Source organism: Siphateles boraxobius, unplaced genomic scaffold, assembly GCF_051911475.1.
Source record: "Siphateles boraxobius isolate OS27281-9 unplaced genomic scaffold, OSU_SipBor_1 12, whole genome shotgun sequence".
Classification (NCBI taxonomy): Eukaryota; Metazoa; Chordata; class Actinopteri; order Cypriniformes; family Leuciscidae; genus Siphateles; species Siphateles boraxobius.
This window is the reverse complement of record NW_027508722.1, coordinates 14,635,079-14,658,963: the sequence shown is the minus strand read 5'-3', so window position 1 is coordinate 14,658,963 and position 23,885 is coordinate 14,635,079. Positions and strand designations below refer to the sequence as shown.

The following is a 23,885-nucleotide window of genomic DNA, read 5'->3' as shown; positions in this document are numbered from 1 at the left end:
AAGCATAATAAACATGACAGAAGATTAGTGGATTTCTCTGTCAAAGCCTTTCAAACTTCCCTAACTGTAATCTTATGTGATCACATGTGTCATAATAATAACAACGATTACACAACTCAAAAGTAGGAGCTTCCCTGGTACACTCTAAAAGCCACGTTCACACAGCAGCAGAATATGGTTGTCTGTCCTGCATTTGAGTCTGAATATGGTTACGTTCACACACTGTTCAGTTATTTACAGGAGTGATAACCGAATTCTATTTTTCACACCAAACTCACACTTGCAAATTTTCACATCCAACGTGAGCAAAATGCCAGCGTTCAATTGTCTAATCATCATAGGCAAGTAGTGGCAATGCACTGACATTAGCTTTTGGATCTCAGGAGTTTTTCCAAGGATATGTCTCCAACCGTTAAAACATTACATTTAAAGCTGCAGTAGGGAGTTTTGAGAAAATGTTAACTTAGCCTGAAAATTTGAACAAGTACAACTTACAGGTCCAACCCCCTTGCTCTCTGCTACGCTACAGCTCCTCCCTCCACAGCTCCTCCCCCACAGCGGAGCCTGCCGTGAACGCGCAGGCTAGTAAGCAGGACCACCGATGACGGCGGATTATAAACAGTTATGGAACATTCACTAATAGGGACGAAACATCAACAATATGCTTTACATTGACTATGGCCTGCCCATACTTTGACTACAAACTTGGTCCTTAAATCATTATGTATTTTGCAATACATGTAACTTTATAAGGTTGCACTCTTTCTATAAGTTATAGCTACTAAGATAACATTAAAGGATTAGTTCACTTTAAAAAAAAACTTTTGCTGATAATTTACTCACCCCCATGTCATCCAAGATGTCCATGTCTTTCTTTCTTCAGTCAAAAAGAAATTAAGTTTTTTGATGAAAACATTCCAAGCTTTTTCTCCATATAATGGACTTCAATTGGACACAAACGTTTCGAGGACCAAATGACAGTTTCAGCACAGCTTCAAAGGGTTTTAAACGATACCAGACGATGAATAAGGGTCTTATCTAGTGAAACGATCGGTCATTTCAAAAATAAATAAAAAACTTTAAGTTTTATAAGCACAAATGCTCGCCTTGCTCTGTTCTGTGATGCACGTTCGTTATCCTGTTCGAACTCGTTCATCCAAATGAACAAATCTTTTTTCGAGTCATTCGTTCGTTGAATGAACGAAATGACTCTGAAAAAGACTCGTTCAAAATGAACAAATCTTTTTTCCGAGTCATTTCGTTCGTTGAATGAACGAAATGACTCGAAAAAAGATTCGTTCATTTAGATGAACGAGTTTGAACAGGAGAGTCACGAACGACGGTACGCGCTCGCGCTGCGCAAGAGAGGGGTGATCAGCGCGTACACGAGCGTGATTGACACTGCTAAGACATTCCTCCTGGCTCTGATTGGTTGTTTCTGACCGGGAGCGGTGTATTTCTGCAAATGGCAGTAGGACCACAGGGAGAAGCCAGAGGAGCTTGATTTTTTTCACAGATTATCTGTCTCATATTCTACTTTCAGGACATAATGAGAGTTTTAACAAATATTTGTTTACAAAAGCTACCTACTAGAGCTTTAAGTGAAAATCAATGGCGGATTAATATCAAGCATGTTGTGCGTTTTAAAATCAGCAAAATTGCAGGTTAGTGTAGTACAGCTACTATTCAGGAAATATGCTCAAATGGAGTTAAGGTTTTTCGCCTGTGAACGTCAGAGATTTGTGTTTTGTCAGTCATTAGAACGATCGCATCTGAGACGGTAAGCGGATCTCATTACGTTTTCATCAACTTGCAAGATACAAAGTTTATTGTAGCTACGTGGGCGTTTAATACATTTGGCCAAAATATGGTGTTATAAAAGGCTGTATTGGCAAATACCAAACTAAGACACTCTGCTCCTCAAATACATCAAATATTAGCCATTACAAACATTGTTATTTTTTGAGTGAAGAAAACGCTGGAGTTACGAGGTTTTAGCTCATGGTGAAGCGATTGATTTTTTCCCCTGTTTTTAAGTCCTGCCCACAACCACATTCTAGGAAAACCCTTGCTGTGTGAACGAAACCAGACTGGAATAAAAGCTGCAGTAGGTTAAAGGTTGTATCAGTGATTTCTGGCCCCAAAATAAATGTCTAATCTTTCCTAACGATCCGCTAGCTGCCCGCCCCATAAGCATGCCGTCCAAAAACCGCGTCTCTGTAGGCAGCCTAGGCTCTGAGATCTCCACACAAAAACAAATGGGTACAACCACCACTCAAAGCCAAAATAAACAGTGTTCCAACCAATCACTGACAGGGGCGGGTGTTGTGAGGTTTTGCGCTCGTGCACGGCTGGACGCGAAATCGGAGCAACACCCGCCCCTGCCAGTGATTGGTTGGAACACTGTTTATTTTGGCTTTGAGTGGTGGTTGTACCCATTTGTTTTTGTGTGGAGATCTCAGAGCCTAGGCTGCCTACAGAGACGCGGTTTTTGGACGGCATGCTTATGGGGCGGGCAGCTAGCGGATCGTTAGGAAAGATTAGACATTTATTTTGGGGCCAGAAATCACTGATACAACCTTTAATGGAGATTTGCTGGCTGAACACGTGGATGATTGGACTCTCTTGTTGTGTCAAAGACTTTTCAGTTTTATGGATGTAGCAATCTTTGATATTACTCTGGTCACTGTTACCGTTGCACATACAGACAGTATTCGACACTACTGTAAGTTCCTGTGTGAACGGGACATTGAGAGTCACACCTGTAAGTAACAACTGACAGTGTGAACGTAGCCTAAACCTCTCAAAACCAGATATTTGACTATCGCCATAAAGTCTCGTAGCTTCTTCCAGTTAAGAACCCCTTAGTGGTCAAATATATGTATATATGGATGTGTGGAAATAATATTTAATATTTCTGTAATGTACCACATTAGAAGGTTCTCTGAATAATTTACAGCATAAAGTGAAAGAAATTTTTATTTCCACCTGTAAGAAAAACAGATCTTATAATTGAATATGCCAAAATGATACAGAATTGAATCCAATCAAATTAAAATTGGATTCAAATCTACCGCTTGTGAATCAGAGATCTTCATTCATTCATATATTTCATTCATTTGAAATCAAATATACGACTTAGTGCTCAAGGGTATATTGTTTTTTACTACTTGAGCAAAACTTTAAACATCTTTGAATAATTTAAATGGCATGAACCTGACAAACACAAAGTTAAATCAGAACCAAACTGGTGATTTCAGAGAACTCTTCTGTGTAATACGCATCAGATGGTCCGTGGACTTTGGAGATTTTAACTCACCTTCCAAAGATTTAAAAGGGGTACCTGTTTCTCATGGGGGGTGGGATTGTATCTTTTAATCAAGAACATTGGCCACAATGTAATAGAGCTGCTGAGAAGCAGAAGCCTTCCTGACAGCTGGTCATAAAACAGCTTCATCAGACTCACTATATCACACGCAACGTAAAAAGTTCTAAATCACCACTTTGATCTGGTCGGATCCGAACCCAGATACTAAACCCTGACAGTGACCACACTCAACTCCCCCTCCACTAACCTACAGCAGTCAGATGTTCTCTTTTATTTCCTCTCATCGTAGAGTTCACATCCATAATGCTGTGAATACAGTTTGTTTTATGTTCACTCATCCAGCAGTAGCTGGGGAACTCCAGAAAGCAGAGACGGAGCCAAAATACCCCACTTATTCTGCCAACCCACATATTTCATTCCCGTGCACACCGTCATGACCACATTCGCGTTCAACTACACTCCGGCATGACTCACTGTTTTGTGCCAACATAGTGTAATTTTCAAACTACCAGTGGGTTGTAATATTTTATAGTTTTTTTTTTGTTGTTGTTGTTTTTCACTGCCGAGAAAACTGCCAAGATCTTTCACAAATACTCAAACCGCATTCTGTTATACAAGCGGGTAGTAAATGTTCATGCTCACTTGTTGAAAACCTTGTTAGAAGGGGAAACTGAGATTGGTGGTGACTGAGATTTTCCTGGATATGATTCACAGTTTTTCCCGAATAACGTGAACAAGACATGCATACCCCATTGGTTCAGGGAGTCGCAGCACATTTTCTTTAGGTTTAAAAAGAGATTGATTTCCGAATGAGCTCTCCATAAAAACATTTAGTAATACTTTAGTGTAAGGTCTAATTCTCACTATTAACTAGATGCTTATGAGCATGCATATTTCTAGGATATTGGCTGTTTATTAGTACTTATAAAGTATGTATTAATGCTTTATTCTGCATGACCATATTCTACATCCCTTAATCCTACTAAATTATTAATAGGCAATAATTAGGAGTTTATTGAGGCAAAAGTCCTAGTTAATAGTGAGAATCGGATCCTAAACTAAAGTGTGACCAAACATTTTCCTCAAAAACCATTGAAGACGAACAAATGAATGGCTTGCAGGGAAAAGAGAACTGACCTGGCTATATAGCCTGCTTTAGAACCGGAATGTAGTATGCATCAAGCGCAGACATTTAGTTTACTTTATAACATCAGTTATATGATCTAAAATGATGTTCTGGGTCAGACTAAAGTGAAATATGGTTCTGAAAATCATTTACAGCAGGAAACATTTAAGTGACCACCAGTAAATCCAATATTATGTTAAGCACCAGTAATGGCAGCTCCCCAAATATTACACTGCCAAATATGACGGCAGGGCCTTGTAATTTTCACACTGTGGAAACTGAAGATGGGAAAATGGAATCAAGACGTTAGAGTTGCATGAACATCTCACATGCTTCCTATAAAATGGTAGAAAACCAACTTGGCTGATTTGAAAATTGCCGTGAAATAAGTGAAGGTCCAGAAAGCCCAACAGGTTAACACTGGGTTGACTGAAATATTTGAATTTTAATACTTCACTTTATATATGCATTATATAATTTAGTTGAATATAATTGGATAGTTGGATATCAAATATTATATTTTATAAGGCACAGCCAATTTCACATTTAGCCTCAGTGGCCACCACTACTTTCGCTGAGAGAGAAATAGTCTATTTAAATTTTTTGGAGAATCTTAATTGTAAGTAGCAGTGCCTTGTTTAAAGGTGGAATGGTGATGAGATGAAACATAAGAAGCCAAGTGAAGTTACGATCTCTTATCTATACTTCTCTTGGTAGATACTTAACTTCATATTCAAGAATTGTACAGAACATGGCAGAAAAACAAGGTAAAAACAGAGGCAAAATGAAAGCAAGTGTCACCTTGAATATGCCGACCCAATCCTTTGGATTTGGTTTAATGAACTGCGTGAGGGTGTAATGGCATTCTAATGCTGCATGAGGAAGGTAACTTTTCCCCACATTCTGGAAGATGACATGGGCAAAATTGGACGTTTCCATGGTGCTGCTTGCTACTGTCCCCTCCAGGAATAAAGCCATCTGTCTATCAGCAGCTGTGTCTGTGGGAAGACAGGACCCGTAAGAGAAGTGAAACAGAGAAGAAACACCTTAAAATATTCTGTGCCAGATTCTTCAGTAATATAGGGTGAATGTCTTTAGGTAACATTATGAATCAGTCAATGCCACTAATATAACTGACACCTTGGTTTCCCTATTTTCACACTTAAATTCGAGTTGTTAAATTGTTGTTGCTGTACAAATAAAAAAAATTCAAAATCACACACAAGTAAAAGACGATCATCCAGGTATATTATTGTAAAATGATCCTGAAGCAAGTACACTGGGTCTGTTATTGACTGAACATACGCCCACTTGTTACCAAATAAATAAAGAAACTGATACAAAATATTGATTTGAGTGTAACTTTGTTTTACTATGTGAGAGAAAAAAGAAACATGAAGAGTTCAAGAATCATGAACACCCTTTTAGGTGGGGGGTGTGCAATATCACGATTATAGATCATGAACGATTAAAATGTCTCCATGATCTGCTTTTAAAGAAAGATCGTAGTAACGTTTCACATCGTTTCATAGTATCAGTTGCAGTTCTGGCACCCCCGTCCCAACATACTGTACACTGCGACATACATTCACATCACGTTTAGCAATAGAGCGGTAGGTTGCGTTGCGCTCACGTGATATTGCAGTTTCTCACCATCCCGAAATGTTTTTATTTGCATACGTTTTAATTCCTTGCCGGTGTTCTTACTTAAGCTTTTCTGAGCAAGTATACCTGAAGCACAGTCACACACACCTTCACAGTACTGAACTAAGTTCTCTTTCGCATTTTATTGTGCTTAAGGGTGTCCTATTATGCCCTTTTACAAAATCTTAATTTTGTTTTTGAGGTGAACTAGAATGTTTTCATGCTTGATTGTTAAAAAAACGCATTATTTTTCACATATTTTACATTATTACAGCACCTCTCTCCCCACTCTGGCTCAAAACACGCCGATTTCAATGAAGCTCCTCCTTCTGAAATGCTAAATGTGCTGTGATTGGTTAGATGACCTAATGTTCAGGAAATGTCCCGCCCCTCCATAACTGCCAGTTTTTCACTAGTGTAAATATTGAGGTTAGCGTCTAACCCATTCAAGCCCGATTCAGACCCTGACAATGTTAACGAACAAGAGGATCGTGAAGAACGGATTTCATGCAAATAAATCTTAAAGAAAACTTTGCAAGCACAGATTTCACAGGACGTTTTAGAGTGGTGTGTTTTTTTGTAATTATCTTATTCATTAAAGATATGTTATCCACCATTTAATCGATATATTTGTTAGAAAACGTATTATTTAAAAGTAACTTATTAATTAAAAGTTAATTCAAATAGTAATCGATCACAAAACCATGGTTAATTTTCCTAAGGAGCGGTGAACCAACAAAAGCGAGAGCTTACAAAAGAAATAGAAAATAAGCTGTTCTCCTTAAAATGTGCAGCACACAGATAAACGTTGGGATTTTAATGTTCAGGAACACTGTTTAAAATAAATTAACCTCTCTACGTTTATCAGCCTTAGGAAGGTCAAACAAATGAGTTTTGGGAAAAAAGCATCTCTTCGACATAGCGGCAACAACACTGTCTTCTCGAATGCAGCCCAACCAGGCCTTGTCCCTTGGATTATTTAAATGAGTAACATTATGACTTCAGAAGATCTGGAAAAATCATGTTGTAGTCCAAACAAGCCGTTCGTTGTAGTTCTTGAAAGCGGAATTCTGTTAACTAAAATATCTCCGTTTGGAATGGACTTTGAGCTTTGTAACCTTGCAGATCTTTTTTAGTGCTAAAACAGCAACAATACACACTATTAAACTGTTGTGGTGCATCAAATACACTGACCTTGAGATCAATTACAAGAGTGCGCTTTAAAGACAGAGAGCGAAACTCTCAAGCACAGAGTGTTCCAGGCGAGTGAAAATTATACTTATAAGTATAAACTTATACTTAGCCTCTAATTCAAATTTTGTCTCACATGCCAGTGATTTACTTGCATTGAAGAGGGTTGCTTATCAATACTCAAACAGTTTCATCACATTCTAAAAATGTGTCTTTGGAAGGTGGTTTAAAGAACAAAGTTTTGATTGGATATCTATAATTGCAAGAGATTATACCAAATCAAGAACTAGGCAAAACATTGGATAGACACCAAATACCAAAATAACCTTTTACACCGTTGCATCTGAGATCAAACAATGTAATTGATATCAAATGTAATTGATGCTTACTGTGTCTTAAATAAATTAAGTAGGCTTAATAATAGGCTCCCTAATGCATAATTATCTAAAATTATATATTTAAAAACTATAAAACTCAGGTAGGCCTGCCTGGACTTGATTAACCTTATATGAATGAAGTATGAGAATAGGAACATCATGATGCAAGCTGACATTAATAATGCTTGATTTTTTATTGTTTTAATAAATATATTGTGTTGTCATGAAACCAGGAAACATGGTTGTGAAATCTTTTAAAAGTTTTTTTTAAAACCTCCTGAGACCCGAGAGTTTGCCTGGTGTGCATTTTATAATTGTTCTTGCTATTTGGGATAAGTAGGACCTAATAAGTATAATAACTAAAATTAGTTTTTGTACAGGAAGTAGTTTTTGCATAAAAGGATGTCCTCATGCGAGGACAGTGGGTCTATCATAACTTTATCCCCCTGAGACCTGAGTTTTGATTGGTGTGCATTTTAGATTTCTTCTAGCTTTTTGGGGTTAGGAGGGACCAATACATATATTAACCAAATATTATCTTTGAACATGAAGCTTTTTTTGAAAAAAAAAAATGATGTCCACATATGTGAACACTGGGGAAACAATCAATACACCATTGTGTAACAAAGTGCAAATCTCTTTGTTTGTTTGTTTGTTTGTTTGTTTGTTTGTTTGTGTTTGTGTGTGTGTGTGTGTGTGTGTGTGTGTGTGTGTGTGTGTGTGTGTGTGTGTGTGTGTGTGTGTGTGTGTGTGTGTCTCGAGTGAGTGAGCCAGTGTGCGTCACGAAGCTCAATGCAACTACAAATTTTATTTTTTTTGCTAACATCTTATACATTTTCAACAAAGCTAAGTCCCAATGTCCACATATGTGGACATCAACTTTAGCAGCATAGTAAATCTTTATTGTTATAAAAGTCTGTCAAATGTGCATGCCATTTTAATCATACAACACTACTATGCATTACTTAACAAGAATCAACAACGAAATGTTTTTTTGATTTTTTATCTTGTGGATGTTTTGGTCTGGTGTGGCTGCGTGACATGTGACCTGTGTTCTCCGCCATCTTTAAATTATTTGTGTTAAATTTTTTTCTCTTCTGACCCCACCAGATGGCAGTGTAAGTGTCCTCGTTTGTGAAAAACATGTTTCAGTTACACAGAATTAAGTATTATGCTGCACACAACCAAAAATGTGATGTCCTAATATGAGGTTGCAGGGTCTCAGGAGGTTAAAAGTGCCCCTTTTATGCTTTTTCTAATATTACCTTTCATGCAGTGTGTAATACAGTTTGTGAACGTGAAGGTTTGCAAAGTTTTAAAGATGACAAATAAAGTTATTGGGCCTCATTTTATCAATCCAACGTAGAAATGAGCACATAAACTTCATCTGAAGTCAGGGTTCACATGTGATTCATGAAACATTTATACGCTGCCAATCCCATCGTACGAATGATTGCACGTTGATAAATGCTAACCCTAACCTATTATAAACAATATCTAAACATCAAGCCAAAATTAATTTATTTAAAGTAAAATTGAAACGGCATTGGGTTCACGTAGGCTAACTCTCTCATTCGGCACAAATCCAAATGTTTCCATATTCACGACCAAACATTTGGTTGCTAAACTATTATTCATTATGTAAATAAGGCTTTGTTCTTCACTCGTGTTCCAATATCTACCTAAAAGAATCTATGAAAATTAGTTCATTTTAGTTTAATGATGATTTTTTTCTGTCATCCTTTGGCTGAGCGAGCTAAAGTATATGAACCATAGACTGTAAAAAACGATATGAACACCCTATCACTCATTCAATTGCTATTAAACCATTCAAGCGCAATAAGACGCAAACAAAATCAGTACTAGCGCGTGCTGTTTTTGAAGCGACTTTCTCAGAGCAAAGATTTCTATTTCAGATAAATGCTGTTCTTTTGAACTTTCTATTCATTCATCAAAGAATCCTGGGAAAACTGTTTTCAAGATTGATAATAATAATAATAATAATAATAATAAATGTGCCTTGAGCAGAAACTCATCATATTTGAATGATTTCTGAAGGATCATGTGACACTGAAACACTAATGATGCTGAAGGATTTGTTTACAAAATAAATAATAGGTTAGCAATTAAATGTTGCATCGCAGCCAAACGTTTGGATTTGTGACATATGAGAGAGTTGTGTGTGAGCCGTAAATGTAGACTAAGCTTTGTTGGCTTAGTATTCTGATTTGCGATCTGGTCAACCGATTATCAGCGAATTTAACACTATTCCATTAGTTATTCCACTGGAAATGAAATCTCTTGTTTCTTTTCCCAAATCTTCACTCACGTCTCACCCATTTTCACAGGGGATTATAAAAGTTTCTTCCTTTGGTTCGCTTTAAAGTAGGCCTATTATATTCGCATTCTTTACTGTGGTAAAGTAGAAATAAGTTAATATTATTTACTGATATTTATTTCAATGCTTTACAGGCTTTAGTGTAATGTTTCATTGACGGAAGTGCTCAAATAAACACGCATGTATGTTACGAAATGAGCCTCGTTTACGTTTATTATTATTATAATATTTCAAAATGTGTATATATATATATATATATATATATATATATATATATATATATATATATATAAAACACCCCCAACCAATGCCGGTGGTTGGTCCATTACTACCGCGGTGGTAAACAACTGCCACCGCCACAGCCCTAATGTCATGCTTCGGGTCAGAGGTCTCTCTTCCGCCGGAACTCGACTTGCATACGGCTATTACCAGAAGCCAGTAATTATAGTTTATAAAGTTATAAACATGGATTATTTTTCAAAAATGCATCGCTTCGCTTCAGAAGGCCTGTATTAACCCCCTATATAGGAGCTATATGATTACTTAAAGCTTGAAAGAGACAGGATATTTTTTTAAATAACTCTGATTGTGGTTGGCTGAAAGAAGAAAGTCATATACACCTAGGATGGCTTGAGAGAGTGGGTAAATTATGGGATAATTTTAATTTCTGGGCAAACTAACCCTAAAACATATCAATATAATAATGTATTAAATGCAAACTGCATTTATTGTAACTAAGGTAACTGGGTAAAATTATTACACAATTATTACCACATCTATCAAACACTAGGAAATGTACCATTTTTTTAAGGTTTGACCGAAATGCTCGCTATGTCTCACGCTCATATGCAAATGATGACTCAGTAAGGAATGAACAGAGTCTGCTGATTGTCAAGGGGTTTTTTTCTGCGTGGTTGTGAACAGTAAACACTAGCCACACTGATAAGATAGAGTCATTTGTTTTGTAATCATGGTGAATCCCAAAAAAAATTTCAGTGGCAGAGAACAAAGTTGTGTGTAGTGGTTTACCTTACTAGTTTGTAGGCATTAGGTGAAAAATAATTGTAAACGTGATGTACATAAAAACCTTATTTTCATATACTTCACTAAACTGTCACATATGTTTTTCTTATTTAAGAAAGAAACAACATAATCGTATGTATGATAAGTGCAGCAGCAGAGCATGGATTTGCTGACACTACAGAGACTCGGTCAAGCCTTCAAAAACAGCTGAGCTCTACAAAAAAATTAATCGGTTATTTTTACACACGACATATTTCAGCATGCGAACGAGTGAAAACTTCCGACAATAGCGCATAAAAATAATAACTCCTTTCTCAAATAAAAAATATGATTACCTTTAGCCGAGTAGTGACGTCATTCGTGACGTGATTACTAACTGGAACTGTAAAACGCTTCACGTTTTCATTGTTTACACAATACGCGCCCTGTGACATCAAAACTAACTTACATTTATTGCGGCAATTTAGTTATAACTTCCGTGAAACTAATTTGCCTGGCAATCCAAAGGTCGTCACAACACGATTATTGCCACAACACAAACAAAAGTATGACATTAGATAATAGCAACCAATTATTTAGCTATACGTTTATATGACTGTCAAAAAACGATGTACCTCAAAACTACCGTTTTAGGCATTAATGTTTCTATTAGGCCGAAATTACTGGCACGGACACTTAACTTAATTTTAGTGTTTATCATGTTGTAACGATAAAAAAATAGTTAGTTTAATAAACGATATTCCGCACAGAATATATATTCTATGTATATTTATACCAAATATAGTCTATACATCAAGTTTCTATACTAGCTAAGCTGGTGTTAGCGATGTAGCTTGCTAGCAGGTTTTAGCCATCTGGCTAAACAATAACAAACCATAATGTCAAGACAATTACAGCTCATTAGCTTTTGTCATTTAATCAATGTTTAATCATCCCAAACCAACATCGTATTCACTATTTATTTCTCTATAAAAATAGATCAGTTCATATCTTAAGTCGAGTCAAAGTGTGAGGCCGATCGTTAAGAAATAACCCGTATCATGCCCCCGACCAACTGTTTTTCACCAAAACAGAGCTCAAAATTATATTACAAGTTAGACTAATAAAATCATAGTAGATAGGAAAGACTAATACTCATACAGACCTATAATAGAAGTAAATAAAAAGACGGCACAATACCTCATTCTAACGCTGAAGTATCACAAAAAAGCCCAGCACTGTTTGACGCACTTTCCAGTCTCAGCGCAAGTACATCCCCTGTCTGTCCGTGTCAGTGGTTTCCCGGAACAACACAATAACAACACCACACACATATCTTCGACCATCACCAGGCTATGACTAACGTATGAAACTACCATTAGAAAAATTATTTATGTTTATTATGTTAGGGACGATAAAGCATTTAGTTAGGCGTGCTTCCGTTATTATACGATAAACCACTGACTTAAACTGTACAAATGTTTCATGTTTTCATAATTATTTTTATATATATATTTTAAACAAATAACAAAAACAACAAAACTACAATTACTGAGGTTTTTTAGTTATAACTTCCGTTAGGCTCATTTTTCACTAATAAATTAACATTGGCACATAGTAATAGAAACGTGACTAGCAATATCTTATATTAGGCCTAAGTTTACATGACTGTCAACATGTACTCAAACTCTAAGTTACGTTTATATTTATCAAGTAACCTGAACATATTCAGTATTCTCGCGTTGTTTTATAAATTATGTACGAGTTATATGTCCAAAAAGTGAGTAATGTTAGTGGAGCAATAAGACAAATGTTTCCATCTCTTTGCATGTACGATTAAAAAATAGAAAAGCAGTAAAAACCTTTTTATTAAATACAAATAATTACAGTTTTTTGAGATTAATTCAATAACAGACTAAATAAAGGCAGTTACAAGTTATTTATTTATGTCCTATATAAATCTATTATGAGATTTTGAGGATGTCCCGCCTTCCTTTGAATGCCATTGGATGAAGAGATCCTAGCTGAATAAAACGTATGGAGGCACATGTGTCAATCATCGATTATCCAATCGCTTCACTTGTAGTCGAAGGTCAAGAGCGAAGCAGCATGGCCGCTCTGTTAAGGGGTTCGAGGTGTCTAGTAGGAAAGTGTCATAACCATGTCAGCGCCGTGCAGGGTAATGTGTTTGCAATGTTATCCTATAATAATTGTTTGTCTTTTTCTGCTACTGTGGATTTCCATGCATATTTTCCGTGCAGCAACATCTGATATAATGCAATGCACTGGGAGCGCTCGATAGCTGTTAGGCTAAAGTCACAGGCGGTGTAATGTCACTGAAACACAAGTAGACAATTTTACTACTAAATGTCACCAGAATCTGCCGCCATTGAACTAAATTATGGACGGTTGTTAATTTGTTGCATTTGCTAAAAAGTCTTTTCTGATAAATGTGGGAGTGAGATGTAATATGTCATTAATAAATCAAGTTAATCTAAACAGATAGCAAATTGTAAAGGGACAAAGCATACTTCAGATTCAAGTAATATAAATATAATATAAAGTATAAAATCTTTTAATTGAGCTCTTGTGATCTGTTTTAATAGCTTACTTTTTTAACAGGAAATGTTTAATATAAAATCTTAATTTTGACATGTCAGCCTCTTGATCAACATGCTCATTTTATTTTGATTATTTTAATCTGGTACAGTCAAATGTTAAATGCTAAAATATCCCATGTGATATTCTAAATTTGACACTAAATGGATAATTCATGTCTCTTCTTAGTCTCCATCAGGTCCATGGCCTCTAAAACCCAGGTGGGCTTCATTGGCCTGGGGAACATGGGAAACCCAATGGCAAAGAACCTTATAAAACATGGATATCCAGTGATAGCCTCAGATGTATTTCCAGAGTCCTGCAAAGAGCTACAGGAGCTTGGAGCTCAGGTCAGGATAACGGACATAAAACGTTACTTGGTCACATCTGACTTGCGTTTAAAACCATGATGTACATGCTTCGTATGATTGATTACATCTTAGTATTTCCTTTGGATGAGCCTCTCTGACTGTTCATGCTCTGTTATCAGATCCTGGATAACCCTGCGGATGTGGCGGACAAGGCAGATCGTATCATCACAATGCTTCCCTCCAGCCCCAATGTTGTAGATGTGTATACAGGCACAAATGGTATTCTGAAGTAAGAACATGCTTTCTGTACAGGCTAAATAATCGACATTTGAACATCCGTTTAATAAGGAAACTAACTTAATTCCTGAGTTTAAGAAAAGTCAAATCCAACCATTCAGCCAAACTTAAGGAACAGTTCACCCAAAAATTGAAATCCCATAATTGACTGTCCCTCAAGCCATCCTAGGAGTATATGACTTATTTGACAGCCGAACACAATCTGAGTTATAGTAAATAATATCCTGGTTCTTCCCAGCTTTGTAATGGCATTGAAAAATAAGTCTAAAAGTTCTACCATTCATCATAAAAGTAATCCATATGATACGAATCCAGTCGGTTAATAAATGCCTTTTGAAGCAAAGCGACAGTTTTTTTTTTAAGAAAAATATTTATATTAAAACCATAGACTGTACATAAACTATAATCACTGGCTTCTAGCAACGGCCGTACGCTTGAGTGTCGAGTACCGGTGGAACGGTGACTTCTGAACTGATGTATGACAGAGTGACTCCTCTTCTCTTTTATCGAAATCCTCCGACATTTTTCTTTTAAACATTTTAGACTTCAAATTTTTGACTGGCGTTTTCTTTTCTAACTACTACGCCTTCATCATACGTCCTACATCAGCCATTGCCGGAAGCCAGCGATTATTAGTTTACAAGTTTTAAACTGATTTCATAGGGTTTATGAATTTAATATCCAGATTAAATGGAATTGAGTTGAACTGAATTGATTGTGGTGAGAAACTTTGTACTGTACAAAGTACTCCGTACCGGACAGGTCTTGTATTCGAAAATCTTTATTCAACAGGAAAGTGAAGAAGGGATCCCTACTCATTGATTCCAGCACTATTGATCCAGCTGTCTCCAAGGAGATGGCAGTTGCTGCAGAGAAAGTGGGAGCTGTTTTTATGGATGCCCCAGTGTCTGGAGGTGAGATGACAAAAACTCACTTCCTTTCCAACATCATACGAAGGGCAGCCGTAGATTCAGTAACTCACGTTGTATGTGGTAGCCTTGATCTGAACCCTGACTGCACACAAACCACATATGTAAGTGTAGACAATGTTGTTAAGGTTTCATAAATCACACACCCATAGTCACAGTTACGAAACTAGTCACTGTCTGGGAAGAGGTACAAGTACAAATCTTTGGCTCCAATTCAAACATTGTGGTTTTTGCAAATCACAGGTTCGTGTTAATAGTGGAATTCCAGTTCCAATTCTAATCATAACCATTCTCTGGCTTTTATTAGTCCTTGCTCTATTCACAGCTGCAACAGTGTAGTTTGCTAAAGATAAATGTAATATTTATATTTAATTGCCAAATATACATTTAAATATATTTATACACTGTGCACTTTTACTATGCACTGTATACTCTATTTTTTTTTTTTTAATGAGGTTAGTTTGTCCTCAAGCATTGGAGTCTGGTAGCCCCTCCCCTTTTGCTACACAAGGAAATCTATGTCAGAGTTCAACGCTCCACACTTCATTTTGTGCTCAAATCATCTGGGTATTTGAATTTTCTGAAATTTCAGTGTGAACACCCTGCTCTGTTTACAGTATAAGATAGTGAAGAATAGCACTTAGTTTGCAAATTTGGGGACACTCTGTGAATCTGTGCAGGTCTACATTCTTCAATAATCAATATAGGATAATTTTGACCTAAATAATTTAATGTGCCAATTGGCCAAACAAAGGTTTTGTTCTATGTCGTTACCAAGACAAGTAGACTCAGTTTCATAAAGATAGGTCTTGACCAATAAGGGCAGCAGTGAGGTTTGCGAACTGAGGAAAGTGAAATTAACTGGACCGAGAATGAATCAAGCCTTAGTTTTATTTCTGTCCACTTTGTAGCCTCAAAAGGTCAACTTTCTTTGAGCATCCTAGTCTAGTTGCTTAACTGAGATTTTTGTCCACTTCTACACTCATCCTGGTTGGGGCAGTTTTAAGCTAAACAGTATTTGGAAAGAACTGTTTTTCCAGTCATTCCTGAACTAGTGTTGCTTTTACAGTTCGGTTATCGTATTCGTTGATTTGATTTATCATACAAAAGTAGTTATCCCTTTATCTTTTCTTCACAATCTTTGAATGTTGTGAAGGTATTCTGTTGCTTTGTATTGTATAACTTTGTATTGTTGGTGTGAGATTGAGGCGTTCATTGGCACTAGCAGTGATTGATATCACAACTGTTGACTTTCAACAGGGCAAAGCTTTTTTTTATTTTCTTTTGTCTGTTAATATGTGCCTATTAGGGGTGTAGCGGTACACAGTCACGGTTCGGTACGTACATCGTTTTAGGGGTCATGGTTCGATACAAGTTTTGTACAACTGGGGGAAAAAAAAAAAATCCCCAACACTAGTTTTTTTTTTCCTATTGATTTTGAACGGACCGTAGTGCAAATTACAATTTGTGACACCTGGCAGCATTTAGCCAGTTGGTAGTTGGTACAGTTCAGTCTCATTTGGTGTGTTAGGCACAAAGCATAAACCGAATGCACTCTTGCATAATTTTTAATAACTTAATTTTTATTAAAAACAAAAGGTATTTGGACCCAATTAGCTACAAAACTGAAAAGCATATATATTGTTATTAAAGCACAAAATAAATAGAATAATGAAAAATAAAACGTGCAGTGAAAGTTCATTAACGTGCGTTGACAATGGCAGATGCACAAAGTTCAATGTTATGCTTTTTCAAGAAATTGCTGGAAAGATGAGTGAGAATGTATCTACTTCACCTTCCCATGCTGAGACAGCAAATGAAGCGGTACCTGAGGCTTCCCATTTTCCGGACAAGAGTATTTCATCACTCGAGTGTAGTAGAGAGACTTCCACTACACGCATCGGCACAATTCCATGATTTTGATTCCATAATGCGAATGTAGTTTAGAATTTAACAGCGGGAATGACGTCTACATTCGTATAGTGTTTACGTGTCTCGAATGTTACAAATAAAGCCACAATAAGCTCATGGAGCGAACTTGTCAATCATCTTGATTGATGACGCAGAGGAAACGCTGACCAATAAGAGGACAGTACTCGCATGTGACTTGCATAAATACATTTTGGTACACTCTGAAAGGTTGCCTTGTAAAGGTGAACCAAACCAAGAAGAAAATGCAACATTGTAACAGGTTAAGTCCCTGTTTTGGAACAAAAACAAACTATCTATAGGTGTGAAAACAGCCTAAGACCTCTTTTGAAACTGTAAAGGGTCTGTTTTTATTTGTGTACAGTACTCACAACAAAAACAAAAACATTGTGCTTTCCATAATTTTGGGGTTTGTTTATTTTTACTTTTTCATTTTTAACCCAAAAAATATTGTACAACGTGGCATAAACAGAAAAATATATATTTATAAAATGTATAAAAATTGGAGCCTAGTGGAAAGTGGCTGGAGTTAATTCTCTGTTTCCTTGATCATTCAGTGTTGAAGAATGGGGGAGTGAATAACTATTTGACATGACTACAAACCCGAAAGCATGTGACAATAGCCTGAGAGAGTTAGTTCCGTTTAAAAGGAACGTTTATATACCATTACAACAATTATTCTTTAAATAGGGTAATATACATTCATATGAACTTAAAATAGCAATTAGAATTGGCTGTGTAGTGTGATGTACTGTACACCAACTTTTCTCAGTGTTCAAATCTGTGTGCCTCTTATAAACTTGACTGAGGTGTGAAAACTGCATGTGTTGTCGCGTTACAAGAAATGTTTAACTCAGTCAACAGCTAGTTTGTGCTTTATGACGATCCTCCTTTTTAATCAGGAAGTTGTTCCCTCTGGTCTTTGGGCACATAAAAACAATGTGCTTTTAGTTTGCTTTCCTTAAATTGTTGCCTCTCCCAATTCATATGCGTCAGTGGGGTTTGGCTAACATACCGTTGGACCCGCTCTTGGTTTGTGAAACAGTAATAAGAAATCCACAGACCTGCTCATTCTCTTTACTTAGACCCTCCAGACATTATTCCCAGCTCCATGTTAGCGCCTGTGAAGGAGGCTTAATGAAACGTGAGCCACAACAAACTGTCCCTGACGTCATGCATGTCTGTGTTCACGGCAGATGGTGAAGTGCTTGTGTATTTATAGAACTTTCCCCTCTAAGAGTAATTGGGGCACTGTGATGGTGTTACATTTTAAAGACCCGTCCTCTCAAACTTTTAGGCTTAAAACGGGTTACTAGTGGGATGTGGAAACGATCACATTAGGACCATAGTCACCAATTAATTTAGGCACTTGTTCATGCAGTTGATTTGCTCATTCTCTGATTGGTCATTTCAATGACACTTTTTAATCTCCAGATCCAATGCATTTGTTACAATGCTCTTCTGTGGAACTTGTGTGTCAGTTTAAAAGGTTTGTTCACCCAAAAAATTTAATTCTGGCATCATTTGCTCGCCTTCATGTTCCAAACTTGTACAGACTTTTTTTTTTTAGAACATTAGGTTGTTTTGAAGAATGTTTCAGCTGTTTTTGAGCTTACAATTAAAGTCACTGGCGTCTATCATCTAGTATTTTCAAGTTCCAAAAAGAACATTAATCCATACGACGTCTTCTGGAGTGACTAAGAATTACTTTGTCTGAGGAACAAATACAAATTTAATAGTTAATTAGCTCAAAAGAATCTAAACAACAAAGACAATCACATCTAAATGGATACAAACCTAAAATGTCAGCTAACATCAAATATGGTTACACAAACTTAATGTCATGCTTGGTCATGTGAAACCAAGAACCAATGAGGTTTGATGTAGTCAGTGTTATTTCAGAGTGAATAAAGGCTTAATTCTGTTCATACAAATCTGTACGTCTTGGGGGAAAAAACAGCTCCAACTTTTCAAAATGCCTTATTTTGTATTCTGCAAAAGAAAGTCAGTCATACTTCCTGTTTGAGCTGTTTTAACCGTTAGCAACTTGCATGACATATCTTAAAGGGGACCTATTATGCAAAATTCACTTTTACATGGTGTTTAAACATAAATGTGTGTCGGCAGTGTGTGTACACAACCACCCTTTAATGATAAAAATCCACCCGCTCTTTTTTTGAATCACCATAAATCATAAGCAGTGTCTAAGAACAAGTTGTTTGCAGTTTCTATGCAGTGACGTCACAAATGCTTAGGCCCCGCCCATGACTGCTGACGGACTCTACCCTATTAGCATAAACCCCGTCCTGAATGAACTGTACACAGTCCGCCATGTTTATCTCCTCGCCAGAGCTTTTAACAGCAGCATTCAAGTAAGAAATGTATTCTTATTAAAGCTACTAAAGTTATTCAATCAACAACAGTGAGTCATTTTCTTTTTTTCTTTAGTTGTTTGATTCATATTAACAGCATATATAGCAGTAGGTACTGTATATTACGCTGCTTTCACTTTAACACAGATCTAATATACACATGCGATTTCTTTACTAGCTGTTTGTGAACTTTGTGATTTGACAGTATTAGCGCAATAAGTTGTGAAAGAGAACTTGGTTTAATACTCATGGGACGCACCATCTGACAGCCAGCTCTGTGCGCTTGCTTCAGATGTGTGCACTCAGAAAACCATACATCAGAAGTTTAGACTGATATGATTTTAAAACGCGCGCAGATAATAAACTTTCATGACGATGAAGAACTGCAATGTCACGTGAGCATGTTTTGTTAGTTTTTGGCAGAATATCCGAGGCACGAGCTGTAAAGGCTCCGCCCTCTTCTGGAAAGCAGGGTGGAGAGCTGCAGCTCATTTGCATTTAAAGATACATGCATGAAAGCAGCATGTTTTTTCTTCCACTCAAAAATGGGCATTTAAAGCATAGTTTAATAAATAATCTGTGGGGTATTTTGAGCTGAAACTTCAGGCACATTCTGGGGACACCTGAGACTTATATTACATCTTGTAAAAAATACAATATCAGTGCCATTGTTTTGTCTGAAGATACACACCAGTAATGTTTTTTTTTTTCAAAGGCAAATTTTATAAAATCTACTTAAATACCCTAATTGAATTAAGGCTTAGTCCTGGCTTAATCTGTCTGCGAAACCAGGCCTAGGTGTAATATGAATGATTTGCATTGTTTTATTTATTTTTCTCAGGTGTTGGTGCTGCCAATTCAGGTAAGCTCACCTTTATGGTGGGTGGGCCAGAGGAGGAGTTCAATGCAGCCCAGGAGCTTCTGACCTGTATGGGCGCTAATGTGGTGTACTGTGGCCAAGTTGGCACTGGACAGGTACAAACAGGATGTGATTAAGAATATAGTGGCATTTTTGGAAAGGTGCTGATTTATGCTGACCAGGGGTTCATAATCTTTCTTCCTTATTTGTAGGCAGCTAAAATCTGCAACAATATGCTGCTGGCCATTGGGATGATTGGAACAGCAGAGACCATGAACTTGGGAATCAGGTGTAGTTTACAGTTGAATTACTTGATTCAGTGAATGACTTCAATAATGCAGCTATCTTGATGCTGTTACTCTTGCTACAGATTGTACTTTTTAGCCTCTTTTTTATTATTATTATTTATTGGAGATTACTTTGTGCAATCACAGATTAGGGCTTGATCCGAAGCTTCTTGCAAAGATCTTGAACATGAGCTCTGGCCGCTGCTGGTCAAGTGACACATACAACCCTGTCCCGGGAGTGATGGAGGGAGTGCCCTCAGCAAACAACTACCAGGGTGGCTTTGGAACTACACTAATGGCCAAGGTTTGCTTTCATATAAAAATATATTTATTAACTTTTTGTGATAATTTTAGAGGTGGTGCTGGTTGCGTACTGTGTATTGTTTACTTTGTGTATTGTTCACTGCTATTTTCATACACATTCATGCTATTGTATCATGTTTCCCAATGTTGTTGAGCATTGTGTAGTCTCGCTTAGCCAGACCTTTAGACTGACGGCAGAAGGTCTGGACTCCATTGCAGCTTTCATTGGCGTAGCACCGCCCAGATGCCTTCTGACTGACATGTAAAGCAACCAATCACAGTTCGTTTTGTTCAACGTCATGTTTAGGGGCAAGAAAATGTAACATCGGTGTCCGTACAATAACAGACCAGCATGTCAAACTCTTGGATGCATTTAAAGAGCCGTAAATTCACATACTTTTGAAAATCCAGCATTCAGTTGATCCTGATAAGTGCTCATTGTCACGGTTGTAAACACGACTGATTTCTTCTTCCATGAGGGGGTTTGGCATCACAATTGCTTTGTTTCCAGGTGGACCGTTAAAGAACGCGACATGTCTCCCGGAAATCCTGTAGATTTCAGATGACTTTGAAACTCCTGAAGTGTTTCCAATTTTGTGCACTATATTTATCAGACGTCTGAGGCTAAGACTAAAGTCCCCGATATACTTCAATCGAAATCTTTTCGGCCTGATTTTGTTCAAAATGACGTCACATCAGTTTGTTGTTTAAAGTTTGTTTCGGGAGTTCGAAACTGCTTGCCAAAGCGAATTTCCCGGAATATTTCTCTCTGACTGCTAAACACCTTTGTACTACCATTGGTCTGTGGCGATTACGTATTAGGTTGGTGTGCGTGGAGGCTCCGCCACCTTTCACGTGGAAATCTTTTCTGGTTCATTTGGCCTGTTCAGAGATCAGACGTCCATGAGTGAAAACAAGAACGCACTGCAGAGCTGCATTACATTAGAAAATTAAGTTGTGCTTCTGATGAAACGAGACACTGACTTCGTTTTTAATGTTTAATACGGAAAAGCTGTTTGATTTTAAGCTATATCTATTAAATAAAGTGCTATATAAATAAACGTGACGTGACTTTACTGGAGTGCTGTAGAGTTCGTGCAAACATATACACGTTGCTATGATCTTAAGCTTTATTTAAATGCTTGCCGTCTTAATTTTGTTGTGTGTTTGTCATTGAGAGGAAAACGCACAGAACATGTTTACATATTCATCTAAACACCGCTGTCATCAGAGTGGGCGGCATCAGATGTTCGATAACAGTATATTGTAGGTCACTTATTTAGGACTTCGTTTCACCCCTAAACAAAGAACAAAAAACAACTTCGCCGTGAGTAAATTGGGGCCTTAAGCAGTTATTTTTAACATGGCATGTTAAACTTGGTCTACTTTTTAAAATTGTGTCGATCCCATATTCTGCTCAAACAGGATTTATTTTTTTAAATGCAAGAATGCGTCTTATGGGGAATCCAATTGAGGCCACCTACTTGCTAGTTATTTTTTAAAATGTGTAGTTATGCACGTCCTTCATTGACTTTTACTAACATTTATCCTCAGGATCTGGGACTTGCTCAGAATACAGCAACCAACACAAAGACCCCAGTGCCATTGGGCTCTCTGGCCCATCAGATTTACCGTATGATGTCCGCACGCGGCTACGCCAGCAAAGACTTCTCATCTGTCTTCCAGTTCCTTCGAGAAGAGGAGGGCCAGTAGATGGCAACACTCTATGCCCCTTCCACAGCCTTACCCAGCACTACCTGCCTTGCACATGACCTGACTTGCAAAACTTTGACCCAACTATGTGATTTCATTGGCATGCATGTGCTGGGAGCCATGAATGATTGATTGAGTGAATGAATGAATTAATGAATGAATACATGTGTAGATTGAAAAGACTGTGTGTTTGTACTTGTTTGAGGCTGTAAGTTTCTGTTGGAATAATGTTACTCATGTGGGCCCACCATGTACAATTAGTAATCCACCAATCAATTGAAGAGATGCTGTGAATTGAAGTTTTGTTCTTACTTTTTCTTACCTATGTGGCTGTTATGTAGGTTAAAGAAAGATTAAAAATGTAACATTTCATTCTCAAAAGCTCAGATCAGCTATTACACTCCTTAAAGCTTTCTGATAGCAAACAGGTTTGAATATGTACAATTTTAGTTATGTTCTTAATGTGTCTTTTGAGTCATATTTGGGGTTGGCTACTTTATGTAATTGTAAGTGGTGTTGGATCTACATCCTATTCATGTAAATTTAAAACAACTGGAAATTAAAGCAGGACATATCTGTTGATTTGACGTTAAGACTGTGGCGTGTTGATGCATGAATACACATTCATATAACACCAATGTTTCATTTGTACATAAACTCCAAGGGTTTTAAAAACCTGGAAACTGAAGTGGTATTGCCAGGAACCTAAGCCAGGTTTACAATTAATGAATGTAGCTAACCAGTTGAAAGTGATTCAACACAGCACATTTGATCTGGTCTCCTCCTCTTCTCAAGGTCGCATGCAGTGGAATGTCTTTTGATGCTTTATGAAGCCTCACCTTGAATTCTGTGGCAGGTAACATGCACATTGCACAATAAAGATGAGTCACATCAAGGACATCATTGTAATTTTTTTGTTGGACTTGAGGGGAAAGTTCACTCAAAAATAAAAAATCTATTATTTTCTCACTCTTGTTCCAAACCTGCATTTTATTTTTCTTGTTGAACACAAAAGAAGATATTTTGAAGCTGTTTTTTTCTGTACAATGAAAGCTGATGAGGTCTAAAACAACATTAGACCCCACTGACTTTCATGTGGACAAAAAAAAATCATCTTTTGTATTTCAAAGACAAAAAGGGTTACGGTTTGTGAATTTCAAGGTTTGGAACCCAGTAAAACTATAAATAAATGTGTAATATCTGTTTCTGTGCCCCGGCTGGCTTCGGTCACAGCTTCATGAAGCTTATGATACAGTCGAGACATGACCTTTCACTCTCTCA

General features: G+C 37.1%; 2 protein-coding genes across 5 annotated transcripts in view; one reads left to right on the top strand and one right to left on the bottom strand.

The window, feature by feature from the left end:
* The window catches only part of tax1bp1b (Tax1 (human T-cell leukemia virus type I) binding protein 1b), a 32,795-nt gene extending 20,315 nt beyond the window's left edge, over positions 1 to 12,480 (bottom strand). For 2 of the 4 annotated variants that reach the window (XM_077209177.1, XM_077209178.1), the window contains exons 1-2: positions 12,207 to 12,318; positions 5,256 to 5,452 (exon numbers count right to left, since the gene is read on the bottom strand). In XM_077209177.1, the coding sequence (XP_077065292.1) occupies positions 5,256 to 5,432 (177 nt within the window). In that variant the 5' untranslated portion in view covers positions 5,433 to 5,452; positions 12,207 to 12,318. Of the gene's footprint in view, positions 1 to 5,255; positions 5,453 to 12,206 lie in introns of all 4 variants that reach the window. The other 2 variants (XM_077209175.1, XM_077209176.1) reach the window with 2 other exon arrangements.
* Positions 12,481 to 13,066: 586 nt separating this feature from the next.
* hibadhb (3-hydroxyisobutyrate dehydrogenase b) lies at positions 13,067 to 23,502 on the top strand. The gene is made up of 8 exons (XM_077209174.1): positions 13,067 to 13,185; positions 13,794 to 13,954; positions 14,095 to 14,204; positions 15,005 to 15,126; positions 20,284 to 20,417; positions 20,514 to 20,590; positions 20,736 to 20,892; positions 22,446 to 23,502. The coding sequence occupies exons 1-8, from the start codon at positions 13,116 to 13,118 to the stop codon at positions 22,602 to 22,604; spliced, it is 990 nt and encodes a 329-aa protein (XP_077065289.1). The 5' UTR covers positions 13,067 to 13,115; the 3' UTR covers positions 22,605 to 23,502.
* Positions 23,503 to 23,885: the final 383 nt, after the last annotated feature.